We start from the raw sequence: 19504 nt of genomic DNA on the forward strand, positions 1-19504 counted from the left end.
TTCTGTAGAAACTGACGGGAAGGGTGTAGTAGAAACACAAAACTGAGGCTCACCAAGGTCCTGCCAGATAGGGTTTGCCTGGCTAAAAACCTGCTGGCCTTGAGAAATCTCTCCCTCCTGAAAATGATCAGCAATAGCCTCTCTGAAAATAAAGGAGCGTCCCCTGAGATCTTCAGCATCTTACCTGACAACACTTTGTTTTCATATGAGTTTCCAAAGTATCAGTCAATAGTGAATGGCTAAAAGAGTTTGAAAAAAATTACTTTCTGCTATAGAGCTCAGATTTGAAGAGAGTGAATAAAGTGAAAGGAAGCAAAGAAACTGGGAAGAACAAAGACATATTTACAACCTGGAGCGCAGACTCCACTACAAAAAGGATGTTGCCATTGAAATTAAATTATAATTAACAGCAGCAGTTTTGTTGAAGTATCTCAAATTATCCCATTAGATGCTGAAGCCCAAGTGGTTTCCATGGCAATATTTTCTCTAGATGTCAGCTACTATCTAATTTTTTGGTCCCTGGTATATGACAACCTGAAGCATTTAGTGCCTTTCATTTTGGGGGAGTTTTCTGCTAGACAATCTCGGTTTATTTTTATATGCATTTAAATGTGTGTTTTATGTGCAATGGGTTTCTGAGCCTAAAGTCTACAATTTTACGTATTTTGAAATTTAGTAAATAAGAATCACAATTACCTCGTTTATGTTCTGTATTTTTTTAATTATTTTTATCTTTTATTTTTATACAACTTTAAAGGTTACACTCCATTTACAGTTATTACAAACTATTGGCTATATTCCCCATGTTGTACAATACATCCTTGTAGCCTATCTTACACTCAATAGTTTGTACCTCTCACTTATTGTCTGTCTTTTTGATTATAACCGTCCTAGTGGGTATGAAGTATCTCACTGTGGGTTTGATTTGCATTTCCCTGAAGCGTAGTAATATTGAACGACTTCTCATATGTTTATCAGCCACTTCTATATCTTATTTGGATAAATGTCAGTTCAAATCCTTTGCCCACTTAAAAAATTGGGCATGTCTTTTTATTATTGAGTTGTGAGTGATCTTTATATAATCTCCCTTATCCCCAGATAAGATATATACCTTATCAGATATATAATTTGTCAATATTTTTTAACCTATGGGTTGTCTTTTTGCTTTTTTTATGGTGTTCTTTGAAACACAAATGATGTCAATTTATTTTTTCTTTCATTGTTTGTGCTTTTGGTGTCATATTTAAGAAATTATTACCTAATCCAAGATCGTGAAGATTTATGCCTATGTTTTCTTCTAAGAGTTTTATAATTTTAGTTCTGAAATTTAGGTCTTTGATCCATTTTGAGTTAACTTTTGTATATATGATGTGAAATTGGGGTCCAACTTCATCCCTTTGCATGTGGAGTCCAGTTATTATTGTGATATAATTCACATATTATACAATTTACCCATTTAAAGTATACAATTCAATGGCTTTTGGTATATTACATTATTAATCTTTTAAAAATTGTAGTAAAATATATATAACATACATTTGCCATCTTAAACATTTTTAAATGTTTAATTCAGTGGCATTAGTCACACTCACAATACTGTGTAACCATTACCGCTCTCTATTTCCAAAACTTTTTCATCATCCCAAATAGAAGTTCTCACCATAGGCAATAACTCCCCATTCCTCTCTCCCCAGTCCCTCGTAAGCGCTAATCTACTTTCTGTCTCTATGAATTTGTCTACTCTAGGTAACTCATGAAATGGAATCATACAACATTTGTCCTTTTGTATCTGGTTTATTTCACTTAGCATAATGTTCATCCATGTTGTAACATGTATCAGTACTTCATTTCTTTTTATGGTTGGAAAATATTCCAATGTATGTACCACATTTTATTTGTCCATGGACGAATATTTGGGTTGTTTCTACTTTTTGGCTATTATGAATAATGCTGCTGTACACATCAGCACACAAGTATCTGTTTGAATGCTTGCTTTCAATTCCTTTAGATATATACCTAGGAGTGGAATTGCTGGATCATATGATAATTGTATATTTAGCTTTTCTTTTTTAATAGATCTTTATTGATGTATCATTACTTCATAATACTCTGTTAGCTTCTGTTGCACAACAAAGCCAATCAGCCATATGCATACACATGTCCCCATATCCCCTCCCTCTTGAGCTTCCCTCCCATCCTCCCTATCCCACCCCTCTAGGTCATCGCAAAGCACCAAGCCAATCTCCCTGTGCTATGCTGCTGCTTCCCACCAGCCAACTATTTTGCATTTGGTAGTGTATGTATGTCAATGCTACTCTCACTTCACCCCAGCTTCGCCTTCCCAACCCATGTCCTCAAGTCCATTTTCTATGTCTATCTCTTTATTCCTGCCCTGAAACTAGGTTCATCAATACCTTTTTTTTTTTTTTTTTTAGATTCCATATATATGCATTAGCATACGGTATTTGTTTTTCTCTTTCTGACTTACTTCACTCTGTATGACAGACTCTAGGTCCATCCACCTCACTACAAATAACTCATTTTCATTTCTTTTTATGGCTGAGTAATATTCCATTGTATATATGTGCCACATCTTCTTTATCCATTCATCTGTCAATGGACATTTAGGTTGGTTCCATGTCCTGGCTATTGTAAATAGTGCTGCAGTGAACCTTATGGTACATGTCTCTTTTTGAATTACGGTTTTCTCAGGGTATATGCCCAGTAGTGGGATTGCTGGGTCATATGGTAGCTCTATTTTTAGTGTTTTAAGGAACCTCCATACTGTTTTCCATAGTGGTTGAATCAATTTATATTGCCACCAACAGTGCAAGAGGGTTCCCTTTTCACCACACCCTTTCCAGCATTTATTCTTTCTAGATTTTTTGATAAAGGCCATTCTCACCGGCATGAGATGATACCTCATTGTAGTTCTGATTTGCATTTCTCTAATAATTAATGATGTTGAGCATATTTTCAAGTGCCTCTTGGCCATCTGTATGTCTTCCTTGGTGAAATGTCTATTTAGGTCTTCCACCCATTTTTTAACTGGATTGTTTGTTTTTTTGATATTGAGCTCCATGAGGTGTTTGTGTATTTTGGAGATTAATGCTTTGTCTGTTGTTTCATTTGCAGATATTTTCTCCCATTCTGAGGGTTGTCTTTTTGTGTTTATGGTTTCCTTTGCTGTGCAAAAAGCTTTTAAGTTTAATTAAGTCCCATTTGTTTATCTTTGTTTTTATTTCTGTAACTATAGGAGGTGGGTCAAAAAGGATCTTGCTGTGGTTTATGTCAAAGAGTGTTTTTCCCATGTTTTCCTCTAAGAGTTTTATAGTTTTTCCCATGTTTTCCTCTAAGAGTTTTATAAATGTCTCTTACATTTAAGTCTTTAATCCATTTTGAGTTTATTTTTATGTATGGTGTTAGGTAGTGTTCTAATTTAATTCTTTTACATGTAGCTGTCCAGTTTTCCCAGCAACACTTATTGAAGAGGCTGTCTTTTCTCCGTTGTATGTTCTTGCCTCCTTTGTCATAAATTAGGTGCCCATATGTGCATGGGTTTATCTCTGGGCATTCTATCTTTCACCATTGATCTATATTTCTGTTTTTGTGCCAGTACCATACTGTCTTAATTACTGTAGCTTTGTGGTATAGTTTGAAGTTGGGGAACCTGATTCCTCCAACTCTGTTTTTCTTTCTCAAGATTGCTTTGGCTATTTGGGGTCTTTTGTGTTTCCATATGAATTGTAAAAGTTTTTGTTCTAATTCTGTGAAGAATGCCATTGGTAGTTTGATAGGGATTGCAATGAATCTATAGATTGCTTTGGGCGGTATAGTCATCTTCACAGTATTGATTCTTCCAATCCAAGAATGTGGTATATTTCTCTATCTGTTTATGTCATCTTTTATTTCTTTCATCAGTGTTTTATAGTTTTCTGAGTACAAGTCTTTCGCCTCCTTAGGCAGGTTTATTCCTAGGTATATTATTCTTTTTGTTGCAGTGGTAAATGGGAGTGTTTCCTTAATTTCTCTTTCTGATTTTTCATTGTTGGTGTATAGGAATGCAAGAGATTTCTGTGCATTAATTTTGTATCCTGCAACCTTACCAAATTCATTGATAAGTTCTAGTAGTTTTCTGGTGGCACCTTTAGGATTTTCTATGTACAGTATCATGTCATCAGCAAACAGTGACAGTTTTACTTCTTCTTTTCCAATCTGTATTCCTTTTATTTCTTTTTCTTCTCTGATTGCTGTGGCTAGGACTTCCAAAACTATGTTGAATAAGAGTGGTGAGGGTGGACATCCTTGTCTTGTTCCTGATCTTAGTGGAAATGCTTTCAGTCTTTCACCATTGAGTATGATGCTTGCTGTGGGTTTGTCATATATGACCTTTATTATGTTGAGGTAGGGTCCCTGTATGTCTACTTTCTGGAGAGTTTTTATCATAAATCGGTGTTGAATTTTGTCAAAAGCTTTTTCTGCATCTATTGAGATGACCATATGATTTTTATTCCTAATTTGTTAATGTAGTGTATCACATTGATTGATTTGCCTATATTGAAGAGTCCTTGCATCCCTGGGATAAATCCCACTTGATCTTGGTGTATGATCCTTTTAATGTGCTGTTGGATTCTGTTTGCTAGTATTTTGTTCAGGATTTTTGCATCTATGTTCATCAGTGATATTGGTCTATAATTTTCTTTTTTTGTGATATCTTTTTCTGGTTTTGGTATCAGGGTGATGGTGACCTCATAGAATGAATTATGGAGTGTTCTCCCTCTGCAATTTTTTGGAAGAGTTTGAGAAGGATCGGTGTTAGCTCTTCTCTAAATGTTTGATAGAACTCACCTATGAAGCCATCTGATCCTGAACTTTTCTTTGTTGGAAGATTTTAAATTATGGTTTCAATTTCATTACTTGTGATAAGTCTGTTTATATTTTCTAATTCTTCCTGGTTCAGTCTTGGAAAATTGTACCTTTCCAAGAATTTGTCCGTTTCTTCGTGGTTGTCCACTTTATTGGCATATAGTTGTCTGTAGTAGTCTGTTATAATCCTTTGTATTTCTGCAGTGTCAGTTGTAACTTCTCCTTTTTCATTTTGAATTTTATTGATTTGCGTCCTCTCCCTTTTTTTCTTGATGAGTCTGGCTAATTTCGTATCAATTTTGTTTATCTTCTCAAAGAACCAGCTTTTAGTTTTATTGATCTTTGATATTGTTTACTTTGTTTCTATTTCATTTATTTCTGCTCTGATCTTTATGATTTCTTTCCTTCTACTGACTTTGGGTTTTCTTTGTTCTTCTTTCTCTAGTTATTTTAAGTGTAGGGTTAGATAGTTTATGACATTTCCTTGTTTCTTGAGGTGAGATTGTATTGCTATAAACTTCCCTCTTAGAACTGCTTTCGCTGCATCCCATAGGTTTTAGGTCATCGTGTTTTCATTGTCATTAGTTTCTATGTATTTTTTTATTTCTTCTTTGATTTCTTCAGTGATCTCTTTGTTATTTAGTAGCACACTTCCATGTATTTGTGTTTTTTTACAGTTTTTTTCCTGTAATTGATTTCCAATCTCGTAGCAGTGTGGTCAGAAAAGATGCTTGATACGATTTAAATTTTCTGAGGCTTGATTTGTGACCCAAGATGTGATCTATCCTGGAGAATGTTCCATGTGCACTTGAGAAGAAAGTGTATTCTGCCACTTTTGTGTAGAATGTTCTATAAATATAAATTAGACCTATCTGATCTATTGTGTCATTTAAAGCTTGTGTTTCCTTATTTATTTTCTGTTTGGATGATCTGTCCCTTGGTGTAAGTGGGGTGTTAAAGTCCCCTACTATTATTGTGTTACTGTCTATTTCTTCTTTCATGGCTGTTAGCATTTGCCTTATATATTGAGGTGCTCCTATGTTGGGTGCATAAACATTTATCATTGTTATATCTTCTTCTTGGATTGATCCTTTGATCATTATGTAGTGTCCCTCCTTATCTCTTGTAACAGTCTTTATTTTAAAGTCTATTTTATCTGATATGAGAATTGCTACTCCAGCTTTCTTTTGATTTCCATTTGCATGGAATATCTTTTTCCATCCCTTCACTTTCAGTCTGTATGTGTCCCTAGGTCTGAAGTGGGTTTCTTGTAGACAGCATACATATGGGTCTTGTTTTTGTATCCATTCAGCCAGTCTGTGTCTTTTGGTTGGGGCATTTAATCCATTTACCTTCAAGGTTATTATTGATATATATGTTCCTATTACCATTCTGTTAATTGTTTTGGGTTTGTTTTTGTGGGTCTTTCTCTTCTGTTGTGTTTCCTGCTTAGAGAAATTTCTTTAGCATTTGTTGTAAAGCTGGTTTGGTGGTGCTGAACTCTCTTAGCTCTTGCTTTTCTGAAAAGCTTTTGACTTCTCCATCGAATCTGAATGAGATCCTTACTGGGTAGAGTAATTGTGGTTGTAGGTTTTTCTCTTTCATCACTTTAAGTATATCCTGCCACTCCCTTCTGGCCTGCAGAGTTTTCCACTGAAAAATCAGCTGATAACCTTATGGGCATTCCTTTGTATGTTACTTTTTGTTTTTCTCTTGCTGCTTTTAATATTTTTTCTTTGAATTTAATTTTTGTTAGTTTGATTAATATGTATCTTGGTGTGTTCTTCCTAGGGTTTATCCTGTATGGGACTCTCCTTGCTATTTCCTTTCCCGTGTTAGGGAAGTTTTCAACTATAATCTCTTCAAATATTTTCTCAGACCCTTTCTTTTTCTCTTCTTCTTCTGGGACCTCTATAATTCGAATATTGGTGTGTTTAGTGTTGTCCCAGAGGTCTCTGAGATTGTCTTCAATTCTTTTCATTCTTTTTTCTTTATTCTGCTCCTTGGCAGTTATTTCCACCATTTTGTCTTCCAGCTCACTTATTCGTTCTTCTACCTCAGTTATCCTGTTATTGATTCCTTCTAGTGTATTTTTCATTTCAGTTATTATGTTGTTCATCTCTGTTTGTTTGTTCTTTGGTTCTTCTAGATCTTTGTTAAACATTTCTTGTATTTTCTCAATCCGTGCTGCCATTCTATTTCCGAGATTCTGGATCATCTTTACTATCATTACTCTGAATTCTTTTTCAGGTAGATTGCGTATTTCCTCTTCATTTATTTAGTCTTGTAGGTTTTTACCTTACTCCTTCATCTGTGACATATTTTTTTGCTGTCTCTCTTTTTTTTTTTTTTTATGAGTGGGATTGTGTTCCTGTCTTACTGGTTGTTTGGTCTGAGGCTTCCAACACTGGGGTTTGTAGGCTATTGGGTAGAGCTGGGTCTTGGTGCTGAGATGAGGAACCCCATGAGACCTCACTCCAATGAATATTCCCTGGGGTCTGAGGTTCTCTGTTAGTCCAGTGGTTCAAACTCAGAGCTCCCACTGCAGGAGCTTCAGCCTGACCCTGGGGTCGTGAACCAAGATCCCACAAGCCACCTGGGGTGGCAATAAAAAAAATAATAATAATAACAAAATAACAAATAAAATTAGGCTAGTAAACTAACAGATATGCTAGGAAGAATATAAACATAAAAATATAGATGAATCAACAGCCAGAAGGTACAACAGTATCACAATAGTGAAAAAGAGGAGGAGGGAAAAAAGGGGGGGGCAGGAAGGCCTTGGCTGTGGAGGGCGGGACCTAAGCAAGGGCGAGGTTTGGGTGGTGGGTGGGGCCAGTGCTCAGGACCCACAGGGCTGGAAAAGGCCCTGGGGGCTGTGGAGGGTGGGGCTTAGGCTCAAGGAACAGAAGGGGCCCAGGTGTGCCCCCCACTCCTGGTCTCAGAGGGCAAGGGATCGCCTGGGAGCTCAGCAGGCTCCCCAGCCCGAGTGTGTGGGGCAGTTGCCCTCTGCTCCTCTCCCACTCCTCCCAGAGGGCCCCTCCCGCCTGCCTCTCCTGATCTCCCCGGCCTCCCTCCTATGCCCCCAGGACCCACACGGCCTGGATGGGGCTTTGGAGGAGAGGTACCGGCCTGGGAGCTCAGCAGGCTCCCCAGCCTGAGTGGGCCAGGCGATCGCCCTCTCCTCTCCCGCTCTTCCTGGAGAGTCCCTCCCGCCTGCGTCTCCTGATCTCCCCAGCCTCAGGGGTGCTGATCCTGTCTGGCCTCCACTTTTCCTCCCCCCATCAGTCCCCCTATGTCCTACTGGTTCACTTTGGGGTTCCTCCCATCTCCTTGGGTGTCAGGAGTCCCCCACCAGCAGCCGGCAGGCGCCCTAGTTGTGGGGAGACGCTAACTCCGCATCTTCCCACACTGCTATCTTGACTCCGCCTCTTGTATTTTTTTTTAATGCTTTACCACTGCTTTTCCTCCCTACCTGCTCAATGAGACAGGCAAGAAATTTAAGGCTAAAGAATTCAAATCTCTTTTTAATATTCCATTCTTATGAATATCTTTTAAATCAGCTTACTGTTCTTAAGTACCTGCCTTGAAACTTCCTCTCAATTCTTCACATTCTGTAAAGGCAGTCAAAACTATAATCTGACAGTAATGTTTTAAAGCACAGTTAGCACTCTTCATGATTTCACAGGTGTTACCCTAATGGTGAGAACCATTCTCTCTGTGCCGTTTGGGCCCATGAGGGAATTGTATCTGGAATATTGGGTTTCTCTTCTTACGATGTTGGTTCAGAGTTCGTAGTTTATCGCATTGCTCAGCTGATGCTATCATCATGTGGAATTATCTTTGTCAGGTAAAATGCCTCACATGCTCACTTTTGACGCCAGACAAGTGCAGTCGGAAGCCTTTAGACATCTGTGGGCCTCCCCAGACAGCCCACCAACCACAGAGAAAACAACTGGGCTGAATTAGTTGGTCGCCTTAATGATGGTGATGATTTGATAAAGCCAGTGTAGACCCCTTCTTCCTCGTCAGAGACACTTCAGCTTAGCGCCTTGCAAGTGATTTCTGGAGCCAGTTCCTGGCTCCACCACTTCTTGGTCATGGGACCTCAGCCAAGTGTTCAGCCTCCAAAATGGGATGAACACACCAACCTCACAAGGTTCACAGGAGGAGGAAATGAGCTAATCCATGAAAAGGACTTTAAACAGTGCCGGACTTGTGGGAAGTGCTATTAATATTATTTCCTAAATAGCTTGCTCCCAAAACTTGAATTTCACGTAAATTTACTTTTTGTGCTCTATGGTAGAAGGAGAACGCTTCTAGGCTGATTCCGCCACAGCGAACACTTGCTACTCTGGGCCCCAGAGAGTTTTTATATGTGAGGAAAGTATAGTCCAAGTAATGAGTAATTTCATGTAGTCCTAAAATTTAGAGCTTTACCACGCATCCGTCACCTACGTGATGATTGGGGGGGGGTCTTTGTTGTGCGAGGTCCCTCACCTGGCGGCAGGTACGGGGTAGGCTCAGAACTAGCTGCCCGAGGAGGGCCGCACCCTCGCCCCGCCTGGCACACGGACAGAAGAGGCAAGGATTAGACTGTCTGTTGCTTTCCTGATGAAGTCTTCCTAGAATGTAGCAAAGGGCAGGCAGAGGCCTCTAGAAGTGGAATACAACAGTCACGGTTTCTATTCTTTGGGGGTAAGAAGGTGTATTTTTACTCACCCTGTCCTAATTTCTGACCATTTTACTATATCTGTATGATTACGAGGAACAGCTCCCCCTGGGCCTGCTGTTACAGAGTGTGTGTGTTCTTCCCTTTTTTTTCCGACCTGAAGTTGGAGGAAGGCAAAGGGCAGGGGCACCAGCGCTGAGCTCTCAGCTTGCTTCCCAGGTTGAAGACAGAGGTGATGGGAAGGGAGGCCGTCTGTGTGTGGAACTGTCCGAGTGTGTTTGGGGGCCTGGGATGCACGTGCCTTCTCTGTGGGCTCTGCAGCATTGGCCAAGCTGTTTAACAAGCATGTCCACGGGAGAGGCATCCCCCACCGTCAGTTCCTGCAGCAACATGTCTGCCTGTCCCCGCTGGGGGGAGGCGGGGAGGAGAGCTGATCTCTGGCCGATGGGGCAAAGGAAACATGGTCTGTCAGTGTAAAGGGGATGACCAGACAGACAGGACGTGTGCAAGGGAAATAAGCAGGAACACGCTTCCAGGAGACACTAAATCAGAGCTGGAATAGCACCACACTTTAGTGTTATCACGTAGTGTGTCAACTGAGAAAAAACATGCACAACCAAAAAGTTGAGAATTATGTTTTATGCAGTGGACATACTGAGGACTTAAGCCCGGGAGACAGACTCTCAAATAGCTCTGAGGGACTGCTCCGAAGAGGTTAGGGAGGGGCCCGGATATATGGGAGTTTTTGCAACCAAAACAAGTAGTTGGTACATCAACAGATTACTATTAATTAAAGAATAACCAGACTTCTCAAGTTAACGGAGTAAGCAATTTTTTATGTATGGGAAAATTCCAGAGTCTGGCCTCATGGAGATCATTCCTTTGATAGGCACCTTAACTATCTAGGGCCAGTATCCTGTTTTCTCCACCCTGAATCTCCTCAGGTTGCACTGTGGGGGTGGGCGTGGCTGATGGCTTGATGGCAGCAACATCCTTTGCCAGGTGACATTCTTTGTCCACCAGTGTCATTTGGGACCCAGAAGAAAAGTGTATTGAATACAGTTCTTGCCTATTCAACACAAATCTGGTCCTGAGACTTAATATCTAAAGTCTATTTTGGAACTCCACTGGTGGCACAGTGGTTAAGATCCGCCTGCCAGTGCAGGGGACACGGGTTCGAGCTCTGGTCTGGGAAGAACCCACATGCCGCAGAGCAACTAAGCCCGTGTGCCACAACTACTGAGCCTGCGCTCAAGAGCCCATGAGCCACAACTACTGAGCTCGTGTGCCACAACTACTGAAGCCCGCACGCCTAGAGCCTGTGCTCCACAACAAGAGAAGTCACCGCAGTGAGAAGCCCGTGCACCACAACGAACAGTAGCCCCCACAAGCCGCAACTAGAGAAAGCCGGCGTGCAGCAGCGAAGACCCAACACAGCCATACATACATACATAAATGAATAAAAAATAAAGTCTATTTTGGACCTACTCATGACGTTTCCCAAAATATAGGTTCCCTGATACTCCAGCACCACTCAAATGGCTCTGCTCTCCTAGCAACCTTGGAGGGGGTGAGGTGGGAGGAGCATACAGGTCGGCAGCAGAATGGAGCCCGTGTCACGGATGAGGTCTGTGGTCTGGCCTCATCTGTGTCTCTTGGCCTCCATGCTTCTTTATGCGAATTTCCAAGAGTACGTTGGTACCCAGGGGAAAGGACAGTTACAATGAAATCATTTGAAATATATCTGTCACAGTAGCAAATCAGTCTGCATGCCAGGATAAAGTGGATTTGCCTCCAGGGAGTAAGCATTCACATGCATTAGGACAACCAGGCTCAAGGTATAAACAAAGCCAGGAAAACAGGGATGGCCATGCAAACACAGAACCCTGTCCTTGAATTTCATGAGGACTTCTGTTGGGCCTGGGGGTTTTCCACTGATTGTTTTCTGATAATAACCAGACTAGTGGACCCAGGAATCATTAGCAGCTTTTCTGTATTCAATATGTTCCTTTCCTTTGTTGGGAAGAGTAAGAATGCTGCCTTGCTTTAAGGGTAGAGTTGAGTTTAGGCAGCTGACTTTCAAAATAGTACCTGCATGGGGGACTTTATTATTAGAAGAGGCTATATAAATGTTTAGCACATCTTAATGGACTGATTTTAATTATACCAGTCAACGAACATCCAATTAGTTCTGCTACTTGTCTGCACTATTTGTCATTGGGGCTGCAAATATAATTAAGATTGGCCCCTGCCTTTAAGAGGATGAATACCATGTAAGGAGTGATGAGAATTAAGGTGATAGCCATTGAAAGGAGGGCAGACGCTTCATCTGCGGTGGCTGAGGATGGTTTCAGGAAAGACGCAAGATTTAATGGACAAAGAGAAGAAGGGCGAACCAGGTGTCCTGACAGAGAGTGCCGTGTGGATGAGCAAAGGCACGTCCCCCTCAAGCATCAGGAATCCGTGTGCCTAGAATGTTGAGTTGGAAAAGTGGTTCCATGAGGAAAGAGGCAGGAGAGAAATTCGTCTCAAGGGAAGCCTTCCTCCCCATGTCAAGGAGTTCAGGTTTTATAACAGAGGCGATCCTGGGGTATTTTTAATGTTCTTTTCTAGCTCTTATTATTCTCCTTGGGTCATCTCAGGTCACATCCATGCCTTCCACTAGTGTTTGTATCAATAACGTCAAGAGAGCCAGAGAGAGGATGTCAATCTCTAGGCATCTGTGTTCTTCTGCAGTTTTGTGGCCAAGGACGCAGAGCTCTCTTTGGAGCAGGAACTGTGCTGTGTCCCACCATCCATGTTACCTGAAGCAGGAGAGTGAACAGTTTTGTAGTGTCATGAATACCAAACGACAGAATCATGACAAAGTTGCCACTGTAATTTTTTTGTTACCAAATATATTTTGGAGATTTATATTATTGATATTTAAGGGTCAGGAGATTTCTGTGTTTATCCAAAGGAGATGAGAGATAGGACCCACTCACCCCAATGTCTAGTAGTTATGGCCATACATCCTCCAGGCACCTCAGATTCAATGTGTCCAAACAAAACAAGTCTGTCTCCCCAAACCCCGAAGAAAAGGCTCTTCCTCCCATAGGCCCTACGTAAGCTAAACTGTCTGAAAGCTGGCATTTCCTCAACAGCTGACCTGTCTGTGTCTTCCTGGCCCTTGAAAGGCAGGACAGGGAAGATTATTGACTTTGGAATTAACCCTACCTGGGTGTTAATCCCAGCTAGGCCACTTACAAGCTCCGAAGCTTTTGACTTTTTAGAAGGATGTAGACCAAATCGAGTCCAGAGAAAGGCAAATACAATGTCAAAAGACCTAGAAACTGGGCCCCAGAGGCGCAGTGAAGGTGCAGGCCTTTATTCCTTGAAAAACAGCTTTGAAGGGGGGTTGACGTCAGGGAATTATGTGTATTGATAACCAAATCTTACTGTGTCCTATGAGTGTGTGAGTTACAACGTGGAAGCTGCCCCATAATTTCAGGCAGTTCACTATAAATAGGGTCATAACTAAAACCACATCTATGCTTCAGATTAGTAGTTGGACTATATAAACCAAACTCTTCAATGAGGCACGGGAAGTTCTCATTAATAACAATTTTCATCTTTTTTATTGTTTACTGTATATCCCCAGCACTTAGAATAGCAACTGACATATGGTAGGCATTCTGCAAAGGCTTGTTGAAATGGGGAGAGAAATAGAAAATTTATTAGGCAGTTAATATTCTTCTCAACACTTATAAGATATTATCCTCTTACACATTCCTGAAGTGTACAATGTTTTACTAGAGCCATGTAAAATATTCATTTAAAGAAATGATTACTTTTTAAAACAAAAACACTAATTTGAAAAGATACATGCCCCCCAATATTTATGGCGGCATTATTTACAATTGCCAAGATATGGAAGCAATCTCAATATTTATGGAAGCATAAATTACAATAGCCAAGATATGGAAACAACCTAACTGTCCATCAACAGATGAATGGATTAAGAAGATGTGGTACCTATATATACAATGGAATACTACTCAGCCATAAAAAGGAATGAAATTTTGCCATTTTCAACAACATGGATGGACTTGGAGGGCATTATGCTAAGTGAAATAAGTCAGACAGAGAAAGACAAATACTGCATGATATCACTTACATGTGGAATCTAAAAAATACAACAAACTAATGAATATAACAAAAAAGAAGCAGACTCACAGATATAGAGAACAAACTAGTGGTTACGAGGGGGGAGAGGGAAGGGGGAGGGGCAAGATAGGGGTAGGGGGCCAAGAGGTAAAACCACTATGTATAAAATAAACACAGGGAATATAGCCAATAGTGTATAGTAACTATAAATGGAGCATAACCTTTAAGAATTGTGAATCACTATATTGTACACCTATAACTTATATAATATTGTACATCAGCTATACTTCAATTTTAAAAAATATTTTTTAATGATTACTTTTTAAACTAATGCTGTAAGCTGTAAAAAGCTCATTGGCGAGTATATCCAGTGCCACCAGTTATGAAAGGGATAAAAGTGGGTTGGAAGCAGATTTCAGCCAAACTTAAGTATTCTAATACATAAACTTGTCTGTCAGTGGAACCAAAGCAGGCCAGCTCAGGTAGTTCTAAGATTTGTTAATACTTCTCCCAAAGAGGTACGCTGTTCATCTGGGAGTTGTACAAAGGCAAACAGCAGACACTGAAGTGGCTGTGATTCTTGTGGGAAACAACAGCAAAATGGGTTTAGATGAAATGGAGATCTCATTTGGGAAAACAGGCTGTTGAAGGGTTGTATGAAAAACTAGGTGTCAAATTATCTGGGATAAATGATATATATATGTCTTTTCATTTCTTCCTCTACAGCCAGTGCTGATTTTCCGTATAACCCAGGACGAGGCCAGGCTATAAGAAATGGAGTCAACAGAAACTCGGCCATCATCGGAGGTAGGTGACTTACAGGACAGGCTTTCCCGTAACTTCTCATCTGTGGGGAGTAGTCATTGTCAATAAAACCATAGTCCAGGGGAAAAGAAGTTATCTGGATTTGTACTTTATTCATTTCGCTGTTTAAATATGACTGAAGATTGAGAAGTACACATTGTGGAGAAAGTGTGGTCAATGTAACCTGGCTACTTTTTATGCTGACTTATAAAAAAAAAAAAAGAACAGTAGTACGGAGCTAGCCAGCATCAGAATATGCAAGCAGGCAGTCATGGCAACAGCCAGAACATTCCTTTATGCCCTCCAGTCTTTTCCACTCTCATCCCCTTGCATCCCAAGTGGTCCATAATAGCTAACTACAAAATCAGGAAGGACTATGCCAGTCTGGTTTCAGTTATCTTAATAAAAATTATCAGAAAGTTAATAAGCAGGGACTTCCCTGGTGGTCCAGTGGGTAAGACTCCATGCTCCCAATGCAGGTGGCAGGGGTTCGATCCCTGGTTGGGGAACTAGATCCCACGTGCATGCTGTAACTAAGAGTTCACATGCCGCAACTAAGAGTCCGCATGCCGCAGCTAAGAAGTCCACATGCTGCAACCAAGACCTGGTGTAGCCAAAATAAATAAATAAATAAACAAATAAATATTTTTTAAAAAAGAAAATTAATAAGCCAGAGTATCTAAAATATTCCAGTCTTTTCTTCTCACCAGAATACCTGCAGAATAATTCGACTCTCCTAGTATAGCTCCTCGTGTTTGGATCAGTATCAATAACCCTGTTGCCTGTTGCCTTCTTTTCTCCCTGCTTCTTCTGCCTTATTTCATAAAAATGTTTCCTGCCTCTCTAAGTATGGCTAATATTGTAAGCTTATCAAGGGTTTTAAACTCAGCCAATCAACTCAGCTTATTCAGTAGGTTTATTTTCCACAGGAAGAAAGTAAACACCTATATATATGTATGTGACTGTGAAATTAGAATACATTCAAAATGGTGCTCAAAGCACATAGTTCAAAGTTCTGGTATAATCCTTATCCTCATTGTTTTTGCTTTTTTAAGACCAACTTTATTGAAGTATAATGTGCACTTATTTAAGTGTAGCAGGTTCGTGACTTTTGACAGACACATACGCCCATAACCACAGCTACAGTCAAGACACAGAACATTTCCATCCACTAGAAGTTCTCTTGTTCCCCCTTTGTAATTCATCCTTCCCTCTTCCCCACTTGCTTTTGTCACATAGATTACTTTTGCCCCTTTTAGGGTTTCATATGAATGGAATCACTTTGTATGTAATCTGTTGTGCCTTCTGTCACTCAACATAATGTTTTTGTTTTTTTAATTAATTTATTTATTTTTGGCTGCATTGGGTCTTCACTGATGCGTGTGGGCTTTCTCTAGCTGTGGCGAGCGGGGACTACTCTTCGTTGCGGTGCGCGGGCTTCTCATTGCAGTGGCTTCTCTTGTGAAGCCCGGGCTCTAGGCGCGCGGGCTTCAGTAGTTGTGGCTTGCAGGCTCTAGGGCGCAGGCTTAGTAGTTGTGGCGCATGGGCTAGTTGCTCCACGGCATGTGGGATCTTCCCAGACCAGGGCTCAAACCCGTGTCCCCTGCATTGGCAGGCAGATTCTTAACCACTGCACCACCAGGGAAGTCCTGACATAACGTTTTTGAGATCTATCCACATTGCTGTATGTACCAGTGGTCTGTTAATTTTTATTGCCAAGTTGTATTCCATTGTATGAAGGTATTATAATTTGTTATATCTACTCACCTGTTGACAGGCGTTTGGTTTGTTTCCAGATTTGGGCTATTTTGAATAAAGCTGCTATGAATATTCTTGTCCAAGTCTTGTGTGAACAAAAGTTTTTGTTTCTCTTTGGTAATCCCTAGGAGTACAATTGCTGGATTATAGAAAGAAGATATTTAACTTTATAAGAAATTCCCATATAGTTTTCCAAAATGCTTGAACCATTTTACACTCCCATAAACAATATTTGAGAAATCAAGTTGCTTCACAATCTTGTCAACACTTGGTATTGTCATTCTTTTTCATTGTACCCATCTAGTAGATGAGTAGTGGTAACTCATTGTGGTTTTAATGTGTAGTTATCTGATGACTAGTAATGTCAAGCATCTTTTCATGTGCTTACTGCCACTTGCAAATCTTTGGTGAAGTGTCTGTTTAAATCTTTCCCATCTTTTAATTAGACTTTTTTGACTTCTTGCTATTGAGTTGTAAGAGTTCTTCTTACATTCTGGATACAAGTCCTTTCTCAGACATATGTATTGTGAATATTTTCTCCTAGTCTGTGACTTGCCTTTGCATTTTCTTAGTGGTATTTTTTGAAAAGCAGGAGATTTTAATTTTGATGAAGTCCAATTTTTTTAACCTTTTTATAGTTTGTGATTTTTTTAATTCTTTCTAAAAAATCTGCCTACCCCAAGGTTGTGAAGATCTTCTCCTATGTTTTCTCCTAGAATTTTTTTAGTTTTCATTTTTATTTTTCAGTCTATAATCACTTTGAGTTAACACCTATATATAGTATGAGATAAAAGTCAAAGTTATTATTTGCCAAATGAATATCTAGTTATTCCAAGATCACTTCTTGAAAAGTCTATATTTTTTTCCAGTTTAATTTCCATGGCACTTTTGTCAAAAATCAATTGGCTGCATATGTGTATGTCTTTTTTCTGGGTTTTCTATTCCATTTTGTTGACCTATATGTCTTTGTTTGGCCAATACCATGCTTATTTTATTGTTGTATTTTTATAGTAAGTCTTGAAATAAGCAGTGTAACTGCTACAATCATTTCTTTTTTTCAAAATTATTTTTACTATTCTGGGTCCTTTGCACTGCCATATAAAATTCAGAATCAGCTTATACATTTCTACCAAAAAAAAAGTTTGCTCTGATTTTCATTAGGATTGCATTAGATCTATAAATGAACATCTTAACAATATTGACATTGAAATATGGTATATTCATCCATTTATTCAGGTTTCCTTTAGTTTCTCTCAGCAAGGTTTTATGATTTTCAGTGTACAGTCTAGAACATCTGTGTTCAATTTGTTCTGTTATAAATGGCATTATTTTATTACTTTCATTTCCAAGTGTTTCATGCTAATATGTAAAAATACAAATTTCACTTTGCTAAATTTATTGTTAGTTCTAACAACCTTTTTCTATATGTTCCTTAGAATTTTCTTCATAGACAATCCCATCACCTGAGAATAGTGTTCTTACTTCTTCCCAATCTGTACACTTTTTTATTTCTTTTTTTTGCTTTATTGCACTGTCTAGGGCTTTCAGTACAATCATGGATAAAGGTGTTGAGACCTGACAATCTTGCCTTAAGGGGAATGTGTTTAATCTTTCACTATTAAATACAATATTAGCTGTAGATTTTTCAAAGATGCCCTTTATCGGGTTGAAAAGTGTCTTTCTCTTGATAGTTTCCTGACAGGCTTCATGATGAATGGGTATTGAAGTTTGTCGTATGCTTTTGTGCATCTATTAAGATGATCATATGGTTTTTGTCCTTTATTTGTTTAATGTGGTAAATTACATTGCTTAATTTTTTAATATTAAATCAATCTTACATTCCTAGAATTAACACCACTTTGTCATAATATATTATTTTCTACCTATTGCTGGGTTTGATGCTAAAATTGTATTAAGAAGATATATGGCTTCATCATTTTCTTTTCCTATAACATGTTTGTCTGGTTTTAGTGTCAGTATAATGCTGGCCTCATAAAATGAGTTGAGTGGTATATCCTTCTCCTCTATTTCCAAACATATGTGTAGGATTGGTATTACTTCCTTAGGTCAAGTTTGTTAATAGTGTTTTTGAGGTCTTCTAAATTCTTACTGATGTTCTGTTTAATTGTTCTATCACTACTAAGAGAAAAATGTTGGAATCTCCAAATATAATTCTGATTTGGTCTAATTCTCCTTTCAGTTCTGTTAGTTTCTGTTGTTGCTGTTGACTGAAGAAAATGTGCAGCCTAGAAGTTGAGAATTATGTCTTATTCAGTGGACAAAACTGAGGACTTAAGCGCAGGACACAGCATCTCAGATAGCTCTGAGGGGCTGCTCCAAAGAGACAGGGGGGAGCCAGGATACAGAGGAGTTTTTGCAACAAAGACCAGGTAGTCGGGAACATCAAAAGATTACTGTTCGTTAAAGAAAACCAGACATCTCAAGTTAAGGAATTTAGCGCTTTTCCATATATGGGAGGATGCAAGAGTCTGGGCTCACTGAAATCATTCCTTCGATGTGCACCTCAGCCCTCTGGGGCCAGTACCCTGCGCTTTCTCATCCTGAGTTCCCTCAGGGCTCCCCATCTGGGGCAGCTGTAGTGGCTGACTGCTGCAGCATCCTTTGTTTACTGATACGGCAGGCAACGTTGTTAGTCCACGTTGTTGTCATTTTGGGGCTCTGTGTTTCGTGTGGGGGAGAGGGCAGCACTTGAGGGAACGATGACGAAGCAGGGGAACAGTGTTGGCGTAATCTACAGGATCTGGTTAACCTCTAGTCCCTCTGCTGTCTCCACCAGGGGTCATTGCCGTGGTCATCTTCACCATCCTGTGCACCTTGGTCTTCCTCATCCGGTACATGTTCCGTCACAAGGGCACCTACCACACCAACGAGGCCAAGGGAGCAGACTCAGCAGAGAGCGCGGACGCCGCCATCATGAGCAACGACCCCAACTTCACAGAGACCATTGACGAAAGCAAAAAGGAATGGCTCATTTGAGGGGCGGCTCTTGGGTGATGGCATGAGGGCAGGGGGAGTGACTGGGGAGGAGGGCAAGGGACAGAAGCACCCTACTTCGTACTCCTGAGCACATCCTAAGAATAGTAGCACAAGTTGGGGGAGGCAAGCGACAGAAAACTCCTGAGATGGACGGCCACAAGAAATACCTTCTGATATTTCTTGAGAGCTGAGTTTCCCCTTCTGTATCAAAACAAAATAATACGAAAAATGCTTTTAGAGTTTAAGCAGTGGTTGAAACTT

General features: G+C 39.9%; 1 protein-coding gene across 1 annotated transcript in view; it reads left to right on the plus strand.

The window, feature by feature from the left end:
* CNTNAP2 (contactin associated protein 2) overlaps positions 1–19243 on the plus strand; it is a gene marked incomplete at both ends in the record, with an annotated part of 2063650 nt that extends 2044407 nt beyond the window's left edge. Inside the window, 2 exons of the mRNA XM_079711872.1 lie at positions 14411–14491; positions 19044–19243. Of these exons, the coding sequence (XP_079567998.1) occupies positions 14411–14491; positions 19044–19243 (281 nt within the window). The remainder of the gene's footprint in view (positions 1–14410; positions 14492–19043) is intronic.
* Between the last annotated feature and the right edge of the window lie 261 nt (positions 19244–19504).

The sequence above is a fragment of the Hyperoodon ampullatus genome, assembly GCF_949752795.1.
Source record: "Hyperoodon ampullatus genome assembly, chromosome: 9".
NCBI classification, from domain to species: Eukaryota; Metazoa; Chordata; class Mammalia; order Artiodactyla; family Ziphiidae; genus Hyperoodon; species Hyperoodon ampullatus.